Source organism: Staurois parvus, unplaced genomic scaffold, assembly GCF_062004578.1.
Source record: "Staurois parvus isolate SC_StPar_1 unplaced genomic scaffold, SC_StPar_1.0 ptg000656l, whole genome shotgun sequence".
Taxonomy (NCBI): Eukaryota; Metazoa; Chordata; class Amphibia; order Anura; family Ranidae; genus Staurois; species Staurois parvus.
Window position 1 is genome coordinate 2,110,386 of NW_028318452.1, and position 11,037 is coordinate 2,121,422.

The following is an 11,037-nucleotide window of genomic DNA, read 5'->3' on the forward strand; positions in this document are numbered from 1 at the left end:
CCCACAAGAAACTACAAGGGGCTAAGGTTATGGTGGAGTTAGTTGATGGCCCACACCATGTCTAAGGTATGGCAGGGTAAGGTGCTAGTCCAGCTTATCAACTTGGGAAACACCCGATTCCCACTCCCGAATCACACAACCCTCTTGAACCAATATGTGATACCGAAGCACTGCATCTCAGGGGCCCAACCATAGGTGGAGGCCATATGTGCCCATTACAGGCAGCCATGACCTCCCTGAATGTCGACTAGTACCAACAACTACTACAGCAAACAAATGTCCATCCCTTTTCAGGAATATCCACTGCCTCAGCAGTGTCTTCTTCACCAACTGCTAGAGAGACATTTTCTGGTCTTCGCAACTAGTCTTGAGGACTATGGGTGCACCAAGGCAATAGACCACCCAATCCACATGGGGGATGCCCCTCCCATCCGGGGAAGATATTGACTTTTACCTCCAGCCACTTGTCAGGAGGTCAAGGATTTAATCAGCAATATGCTGCAGAGTGGGATAATCAAAGAGAGTCACAGACCCTGTTATCCTGGTACACAAAAAAAATGGTAGTTTGAGATATTGTATGGATTACCACAAATTAAATGCTTGCACCCACTGGGATTCCTACCCCCTGCCATGGGTACAGGAATCACTCTTGGCACTGGGCCAGGCTGGTTACCCTCCACACTTGACCTGACGAAAGAATACTGGCAAGTCCCACCGAGAACAAGACTGAGAAAAAACTGCTATTATAACTCCACTGGGATTGTTCGACTTCAACTACATGCCCTTCAGGCTGAACAGTGCCCACAGTACCTTTCAAAGGCTAATCGAGTGATGTTTGGGGGATTACAATTTTGAGACTGTGCTGATTTACCTAGATGACATCATTATCTTCTCTAAGATGTTTGAGGATCACATACGGCACTTGGACAGAATGTTAACCTGACTGTTCTAGTACAGGTTGAAATTGAAATCCAGCAAGTGCCGCTTGATGTGACAGAAAATCCAGTATCTGGGGCATGTTGTAGAAGCTGGAGGAGTCTCCCCTGACCCAGCCAAACTCCAAGCAGTCAGTTGAGGGAACCACAACAGCAAGCTTTTGACACCCTGAAACAAAGTCTAACATCCGCTTCTCTCTTGGCCTACGCCGATTACCCAAAGCCTTTTCGCATATATACTTATGGGTGCTTGCGAGATCTAGTTGCCATCCTCGCACAAGAACAGGATGGGTGTGAAAGAGTGATCACCTATACGAGCCACAGCTTACCACCCAACAAGCATAACTTCCAAAATTGTAGCTCTTTTAAACTGGAATTATTGGCTTTGGTATAAGCTATCACATAAACGTTTGCAGAGTACCTCACTGCAGCAGAGATTGAAGTCTATGATAATACTGTGCTTGCATACTTGGAGACAGCCAAATTGGGGGCACTAAAGCAAAGATGTGCACCTGACTGGTTGATTCAATTATAAAATACATTACAAACCAAGGAAAATTAGCGGATACGCAGACTCTCTCCTGCTACCCAGTGGAAAGCCCGGGTGATGACGTGGATCTGAATCAAGAGGATCTATAGGTAGCACCGCTGTTTCCTCCAGCTTCCTCCTTGTGCTTTGTGCAGGAGCAACAAACACCCAGAGAGGGGCTGCTGAGATCCACATGCTTGATGAGTGGGCCCTGCTTCAGCAAAAGGATCCTGAACTTGTCCAGGTGCAACTCTTCCTATCTCGGTGTCATAAACCATCTTCCTGGGAGTGTCAAAAACTGCCAAACACAGTCAGAGCCCTGGTGAGAGAGTGGGAATGGCTATAATTTCCGAGGTGACATGATGTATCGGTAGGCTCGCATTCCCACCGAACAATGAGACATTCTACAAATTGTGGTTCCTCAGTCATGCATCCTACAGGTCTGGAATTTGACACAGTACATGGCACGAGTGGGCATTTTGAGGCAGATCGCATGGAAGCTCTGGTCATGAGATACGTCTATTGTCCACAGCTGGCAGAATGAGTCAATGTATTTGTTAGGAGTGTGACATGTGCACCTTGCATAAAACCACCCAAGAACAGACTACCCTGCTAACCATCACCACCTTGGAACCCTTTGAGCTGGTGACAATGGACTTGTTGACAGTCTCCAGCTCCTCATCTGGGTTTAACTATGTGTTCATTTTTGTGGATCACTTTTCAGATTTCACTGTGTTGGTGCCCACCAAAGACTAAACAGCGTTAACAACCACCAAACTGTTATTGGAACACATGGTCCAACCTTATGGGTGCTCCAAATGCATCTTGTCAGATCAAAGACCAAACTTTTAGTAACAGATACTATCTGAGTTGTGTTTCACTTGGGCAGTTGCACACCACCCCATACTACTCTCAGGGTAATGGAGTTTGTGAGTGCTTCAACCATTTGCTGTTGGGGATGTCACGAACTGTGGATCGAGGCCACCAGGACCATTGGCACCAGCACATAGGGGCTCTTGTATGGGACTAAAACAACACCAGGTGCCGTTCTTCTTGATGTTCGGATGCTTTGGCAGACTGCTAATGGACCTTTTGTTGGACTCCCCAGAGTGTACCACTTCCCGAACATGCAGTGAGTGGGTGCAAAAACAGTGTGGCAGGTTATGGAAAGCTAGGCAAATAGTACTGGGCAGACAAAAGGACCTGGCAGAAGATGCTGGCTTAGATATGTTGCCATTGCGACCAGGGGACCAGGTGCTGGTAAAAAATCCAAAATTTGAAAGAGGCAGCAAGCTGGAGCCTAAGTGGGAGCGGACCCCTTACTGGGTGGAGAAACAACCATTTTCACCAACCCTTGTGCATGATGTGATCTCAGAAAGCCTTGAGACAGTCAAGAATCAGCTCCACAGCAACCTCCTGAGACCCTGTGTTCTGAGTAGGGATTGTTCCACCAAACCTGTCAACAAGTGTAGGGACAGCAGCCAAATGATGTCCCCCCGGTCCAGGAAGTTCCCTTCGAGTGGTATCTACCTCCCATTGAGTCCAGGCCTCAGGACCCAGCCAGTCCGAATGGAGAAAGTTCCATTGATTCACTTGCCTACAGTACAAAGGTGTTGAGTCTAGATGCAAAAAGTCCTGCTGAATCCCTGGACTCCTCTATGGATGCAGCAATCAGCTCAGGTGAAGGGGGTATGGCTTGCCACGATGACCCCCCCAAACACCTAAGGCCACTGAACAATGTGCAGAAGATGACAGTTTTGATGTTGACCTTGCAGAAGACAGTGAGGTCTGCTGCCTAATTTGGTCTAACCGTGGATTTTTTTCTGCAGTTGTACAGTATGTTGATTCCTTATTGTATTTTGATGCTGAGGACAGCATCTGACAAAGGGGGGGAGGGGGCATGCAGGCAGGTGCAGTCTATACTCCCTTCTTTAGGTGAAGCTATGGTTAGCAGTGATGCAAAAGGGGAAGGAAGGTGTGAAGAACTTCCTGCCATCATCAGGGTAACAGCTGTCTCATTGGACATTGGTGCCCTGTTTGACTCCAGCAGCCATCTTTAGTGAGGGCAGTGCTTATTTAAGCAACTGGCTCCCTGGGTTGGCACACATTTTGCAAGTGGTTAGTGTAGTTACAGGTTCTCCATCTGTCAGGGAAAGTGTTGAGATTTAGGAAGCCTCCCATTTGGCTGTGGATCAGCTAGGCCGCATCCTGATGTCAGACCCCTGCTACAGTTTTGTAAGTGGCTCCGGACGGCTGTGCCTACCCATCGGACCTGGTTGTACCTTGTTAAAACTTTTTGTAATACACTGTTCTCGCTCGCCAATACACCACTCTGCACCCTGCTTACAAGCTGACCTATACAGCAATTGCCAAAGTTCATATGGGGGAGTACCATTGGGGAAAGATAGGGGCCACCCTATAAACATAGGCTAAGACTACCCTGACTGGACAAACAGACTAGACAGTGAAGGCCTTCAAATGTGGGCCTTAATCCTGCTGAAACAACTTAAATTTGAGCCAAGGGTGGTAGTGCAAGCACCACCCAGTTATACAAAAGTTGACTTAAAAATAAACTGAGCCAGGTGATGAATTACTGGCCAAACGGTGACCGCATCCATACAGATGCAGTTGCTGTTTGGCAGTGCCAGCATCTTTTGAAGCTGAGTCTGCCTGACAATAATGGAGATTTCTCCATCACACCATTAGCATGGAAGCGGATTTGATCGATTTTTTTCTTTCTCTCTTGCAGACCGAACTGCTTGAATGTAAACTGTCTATGTCTGCCTTTAATTCCCATATAGACTAGACATAGATTGGCTGATATGTCCCTGAGAATGATTTTAGAAATGTCCAGGTTGTACTGCTTTTAAAGCGGTAGTAAACCGCCCCCCTCCCCCCCCCAAAAAAAATGTCCCCTGCAAAATAATGTCATAATGTGCAAGTATGCATTGCATATTAGCACATTGTGAAAGACTTACCTTAGAAAGAAGCCCTTTAGTGGCGCTCTGTCACCGTTGACAGGGCTTCCATCTTCACCTAGTCTTCCTTCCGGGTTTGTGGGAACTGGCAGCTCGATTGGCCAAGCTGCGATGACGTCACTCTCCTACATACGTGGGAGTTTCGGCTGCAGCACAGAGCTCTGAAGGAATGGCACAGGCATACTGTTCCTTCAGAGTGCATGTGCCGGTGACATCATCGGCTGCAGGGACACTGAATATCTCCTAAACGGTGCATGTACCTTCCTTGTACCTACAGGTAGGCTTTATTATAAGCTTACCTGTAGGTACAAGTGTCCAGTGGAATTTTACTTCCATTTCAAAGAGAACCTTTTCTGGGAGAATTACAAAGATTGCTACTCTTGACCTTTTTTAAAATAGTAGTTACCTGGCTAAAATAGTAGTTAGTAGTTGCCTGGCTGTCAAGCTGATCCTTTGGTTTTAATACTTTTTGTATCAATTCAACATTCATTCTGAAGCACATGTAAAGTCAATGTACCTAGCATGCATATTAGTTCTGAACTAGTGACTGACCAATTACAGCCAGGCAAAAAAGCATTTTCAAAAGCAGAGCTGAACAAACGCAGCTGATATATTTGGCTCAGTGCAGGCTTCCTTCTGTGGGCTGGGAATGTAGGCTTTCCTGTTGGGAAATTAGTTTATAAGTGCTAGTTTCAACATGGTCCCTTTGGATTTTAACCTCCTTAGCGGTAATTCAGAGTGTGGCTCGGGGTTAATTCTCGGTACCAAAAGCGGTAACCCCGAGCCACACTCGGAATTACACTGTATTGTGTGTGTGTAGTGTAACTTACCTTGTCTCTGCGATCCCCCGATGGCCTCCCACTGTGTCCTCCGGCCAATGTCGGCATCCATCTTCCGGGTACCCTTCCCTGCAAGCGCTGTGACGCAGGGGGGGCGGAACCGGTGGGAGATTAAAAAAAGGAAAAAATATGACATACACACAATACATTGTAATCTGTTAGGATTACATTACTGTATCAAACCATTTAACCTAAGTTTTGTCCCTAGTGCTTTGTCCAGCGCCCTGCCTGCACTTTTACCGTTCTTTCTGCCTGGAAACTTGAGAAAGTCCATTGCATCCAAAAAACATCCCTTTAGGTCAAAAGCGGTTTTAGACCAGCTAGAAAACAGTGAGAGTGAATTAGAAACACTTGCAGAATTGAGCGATAGTGATTCGTGGGGAAATTTGTCATCAGACACTGAATTTCCATGAAAAACAATGTACTGCTTTGATATTAAAAAATATTGACATAATCAGACCACCAGGGAGGTTAATATTGATTGGCTTAGCACCTTTTGCAAGTCAAACAACACCACAAAATGATTGTCCGACAATCTAGGAGCTTTTTAAGCAGCCAACAAAACCTGCTTACTATAAAGGTTTGGGAACATCGTATTCTAGCTGTAGTTTTTTTAGTACAATGTGGTACTGAATGAACATTTGTAATCTGTTGTTTTGATTCAGGCTACCTTATTAATTACAAGTCTTTACCAAAATTTTAATAATGCATTATATTTGTAAATAATTGCAAAGACAAAAGCATCCATACTTAATGTTTATTGCTGAAGAATTAATGGCATAAAACAACATATTTTTATAACATTGATGCTCTTCTGTGTTACAGGCTGATGGTCGTTGCCCACGGGATTCATTACAGTAACTACCGAATCACATCTATTTCCCCTTCTTACGTAGCTGTTCCTCGAAGAAGTCGTTGCAGGCAACAGTCAGAGCTGCCACCAGCACCACAAATTCATTGAAGTCAACTTCATTATCTTTATTGGAGTCCAGATCATTCATGATCTTGTCAACCAGCTGGGGATCCTTTTGGCACTGGAAAGTGAAATGGAGGATTAAAATGGCAAAATGGTTTGTGTGCAATCTGGTTGTAGAAAGTTTAGTTTGAATGTAAGAGTGTAATGACCACAAACATTCAATTATGTGCTGGAGTATTTAAAATTTAGAATATTGCCTAGCTTAACACTTAAGTAAATAAGGCCAATAGTGTGATGATAATGGGAACTTTAGATTAGCTCCATTAGTCATATTTTGCCAGTGTGAGCATTCAAGTGAAAGACTGATTTTCCTCCGAAAGGTTGGCTATCCAAAAACTATCAGCATTTAGCAAATATACTTGGAATTCAATAATGACTTACAGAGGCATAAGTGACGGTATATCTGAGAAATGGATTCTTTTAACTTCTTATTAAACTGGTAGAAATAAAATCAGTATCGAGCCGCACTCCATCTATCCATATTGAAAACAAGAGGACAGAAACACTCATCTTCTTCCAAGAGGAGTATTTCTGTTAACTTGTTTTCAAGAAAGTTGTGGAAGCATTACAGACTGGCACAAATCTGTGCATTCAAAAAGCACAATCCATGACACCACCAATATCTAGTCTTAGCTAACCCCTTACCCTCCCTACAAGGTATTGTTCCTTTCCTTAGTGCCTCATATGAAAGCAGTTAAAATGCCACTCCAGCTCCTGTTTTAGAATGCTGATCCCATTGTGAATCCCCGCCTTACGGATGTTTTTTTTTTTTTCGACTATGGGCACTGGGGAATCACTTCAGCAATACACACCCTGTATGACTCTATATTTCGGTACTAGGCTGCTACGTCGAAATACAAATAAACCATAAACAAAAGATAAATTAAAACACTTCTAAATACAGAACTAAAGCAAAGTCAAATGAAGTTATGTAATCCTATATAATCTGTTCCCCTTGCTGTGTTTGCTTTCTATGTCAAATTTAAAATAAAGTGTTTTCAAAAGCCAATTAATTTGTAAGCCTCAATCAATTCATGTCAATGGTTAGTATTGAACGAGCAGCTAGTGTGAATGACTCATAAATATTATGTCGGAAGAAAAAACATGAGCCATGCACAGCGAGTAATGGAAAGTTCTATTTCAAAATTGATAGCTGTGCTTTGGTTTAGTTAAATGGAACCAGAGTGTTGGAAGGAGGGAACAGTGGATTTTTTAGTTAGCTTACTGCCCTCTGGGCTACTGTGATTCAGTGAGGTCACTTGACCATCAATGAGGTCAGAGTCTCAACCACCTAGGAATTACTGCTGCATGGAAATATAATTGACAGCTTGGTTTCCCAAGAGGCTCTGACGCAGCTTACATATACAAGTGATAAAAATGTCTAAGTCAATATAATTTTTTACCGCTTTCTATATATACAGACTTGTAGAAAACTTAAAAAAGTACTTAATACCAAAATAAACCCATTCCTCTTTTATACCCATACAAGCGTTTTTAACAAGGCAACACGCCATGTACCAAGTGCTGTAACCAATAGTATTGAATTTGAAATCCATTTTTTCTTTTTTCTGATCTCAGTAAATTGCAATCTAATTGATTTGTTATGGGTTATTTGTTATTGCACTTCACCATTGTTCTTGGTACTGTCTGACAGCATTGTTCATATATGTCATTATAGAAGACAAGTTATAAATGAGATTGATCTCTGTAAAACATGTTAATGGAGTGGAAGCAGTTAATGTTCTATTCTTTCAAGTCGTGAAATAAATTTGAATGTGGTGTCAGCGTCTTGTGAAATGACAGCAGTGCAAATGAAAACAAACTGTGCTATGCAAAACCTGTCTTGTTAGGATTAACCACCAAGGGCAGCCTATAGCACGTACAATCACTGAAACCTTTATTGTGGTGTACTATAAAACCTGTAATTTAACAGTGGTGGCTAACTGCCCTGATTTGTTTTATTCCAATGTAAAATATATACAATGACACGGACAAAAAACCATTTCAAATCAAATACATATAACAATCTAAAGCAATGGATTTCCAATTGTTACTGAACTGTGAATCCTGGCATTTTGCCTATGTGGAGTTTTTTGGCAGCTTCTATATTTCATCCCAATATGGAGAGAATAATAAATAACTCGTTTTTAAGAATATTAAGTAACTTCCAGAGCCCAGGTTATGAATACACTTTTACAAAATGATTTATATTTTTTGCTATCAATTTGGCTAAAAGTTTTTTTTTTATCTAAATGGGTTTTGCAATTGACCAAACATTGCCTTATTTGGCCAGAAAAACATTTTAAATTTTTTGTAAATACATTGATGAACAAAATGGCAATGTAATGCAGTTTTTCATCTATCAGTGAAGATCTGATGTCCAGCAAACTCTGCCTTTTTTCCTTAAAGCTGTCAAGGTCAGTTGGTTAAATTTTGTTAACCATCATTTTATCTATCTCTATTACCTTTCCCTTTCAGTCAAAGAATGATTCAGTAAATTCTAAAACAGTGGTCAGCAAAAATTTCTTACTTCTATACTTTCTATACTTCTTCTCCAGCATTTGTGCGTGCCTCATACTTACAGCAAGGAAGTCTGTCAGTTCGCTCTGCAAGAGCTGCTTCAGTTCCCCTTTGTTCAGCTTGTACTTGTCGCCCTCTTTGCCAGAGTAATGGTGAAAGATTCGGATCATGGTATCCATGGCACCTTCCAATTGGGTAGGCATTTTTGCAATAGCTGTCTAAAAGGGCATAATGAAAAATAATAATGTAAGATATTCTTTTTCTTGACCACTAGGGCATAAATATGAACATTTTTCCAAACATTAAAGAATTAAAAAGATAATACTAGTGTCAAAGCAATAACTCTAAAATAAATAAAAGCACATTTCTCCAATAGGCTACAACACAGTTGCTTCAGCAAGGGAGTGGGCAAGTAAATTTAAGTCTGGAGGTGCCAATGTGAAGAATTCAAGTATAAAACAGCTTCATACCTGTGTGTTCACAAGCAAACGGAGCCAGGTAAATTATAAAGACAGCTTAGCAGCTGGGTTATTTATACATAATACCCCAGGATAGCACATGTATTCCCAAAATGCAAAATCTGCTTCGGCACCAATGAAGGCAGGTGAGCATCCTGCGTCATCCATAGCGACAGGTGGATTGGCTGCTGGCTTTCATTTTCCATGCTTCAAATGTCTCAGTTTTGTGTAACCTCATACTATAGCATACCTGTGGCTGCCTATAGCACCTAGGTAGGAGGAGCCCCGCCACCTCTACACATCTGTTCATTAAAGCAGATAGGAAATGAAGGCAATTAGTTCCTAAGATGCTAGGGCAGAGGAAAATATCCAAAAATAAACCTCAGGAAGAAGGGAATATTTTGCTGCTATCTAAATGACAGCGTTTCCCTCTAGGGTGGAGATACACATTGCAGGTAAATGCTAAATTTGAATAACTGTAACAATAGCTGCAGAAATAAGGATAACATTTTAATTTATCTTTGGCTGAAAATGCAACAAAAATAACAAGCCAGTCTCTGTTTTGCAACTGTTATTAAGCTAAAATAATGTGTGCCTTCTGTGACAGGAATTTTAATTTTGGTGTATGAAAGAAATACAGAATACAATATTATTAAAGTAATTTGTAAGGCTGGGTTCATATTGTTCCAATATTGTAATGCATGAAAACATACATTATGTGTATTGAGGCACTGCAGTGCACAGTAATGCACTACCGCACTTTATGGTGCACTGAATTGCAAAGAGTTCTCATACACACTGGACATTTTTACAGCGGCTGTTTTTGGCTTTTGACGTTTTTTTTCTACAGCTAGTAAACCCCCCAGCATTTTATCCTATGTGTTCATGCACACATAGACTGTAATCAACATTTTCTGGCTGGAAAAAAAACCAGGACTAGTGGGTTTCCAAAGGAGTTTCTTTAGCTGTAAAAACACTCTAATGCTGAAAAACACGGTAAAACTCCACTTTAAGGAGTGCTCCCCCTCTCCCCATTAAGGATTGGCACCTTTGGGGGGCGGGGGGGGAAGCGGGTACCCGAATTTGACAGATACCTGCTCCCACTTCCGGTCGATCACCTAGGCGATCGGAAACGGAAGGTGCCCTACCTCCCTGTAGTCTTTTCAGACACGAGACAGGTCCCAGAAGACTACAGGACCATTCATGAAGCAGCAAGATGCACAGCCGGGTGCCCACACTGAAGATACCGGCCTCCTGGAATACAGGACAGCCGGTGAAACGGGGTGCGGGACACACCGCAGAACCGAGGGACAGGTAAGTGGCTGTTTTTTTAAAAGTCAGCAGCTACAGTTTTTGCAGCTGCTGACTTTTATTTTTTGACAGGTGAGGGGAACTCCGATTTAATTTGACTTAGTAGAAGCCTTTTGCAATCTCCTCTACAGCAGCACTCAGACTTGCTGAGGGAGGAGCAGGACTGGGAGTCAGGTTTGCTGCATCCAAATGTTCTGATATGGAACATGCTGATAATAGAAAAAACAGGGATACTGGTGTACCTTGGTTTACAAACGCCTCGGTTGATGTAATTTTTGGTTTATGAATGAAAATCCATTGAAAATAATGCCTCGGTGTATGATTTTTTTTCGCAATACGAACGGATTAATTGGTTTTCAATGCATTTACGATTTTTTTTAATCATGTCCTTGTATAGTACTATGCCTTTAAAGTGCACTTTATAAAGAGTTTTGAACAGATAAGACTCTTTTTAATTTTTCTGACCTCCGGAACAGATTAATCAGTTTTCA

General features: G+C 42.2%; 1 protein-coding gene across 1 annotated transcript; it reads right to left on the reverse strand.

Moving 5' to 3' along the window:
• Positions 1-6,024: 6,024 nt before the first annotated feature.
• Positions 6,025-9,362, reverse strand: S100Z (S100 calcium binding protein Z). Its single transcript, XM_089694204.1, has 3 exons — positions 9,248-9,362; positions 8,840-8,995; positions 6,025-6,315 (listed from the first exon to the last, which is right to left on the reverse strand). Exons 2-3 carry the CDS (start codon positions 8,978-8,980, stop codon positions 6,157-6,159), a joined length of 300 nt encoding a protein of 99 aa, XP_089550330.1. The 5' UTR covers positions 8,981-8,995; positions 9,248-9,362; the 3' UTR covers positions 6,025-6,156.
• Positions 9,363-11,037: the final 1,675 nt, after the last annotated feature.

Coding starts and splice junctions, on each gene's coding strand:
- S100Z (XM_089694204.1), bottom strand. CDS start 8,980: ATGCCTACCCAATTGGAAGGTGCCATGGATACCATGATCCGAATCTTT. Junction 6,316..8,839: donor AACTGACAGACTTCCTTGCT/GTAAGTATGAGG, acceptor TTCACTTTCCAG/TGCCAAAAGGATCCCCAGCT.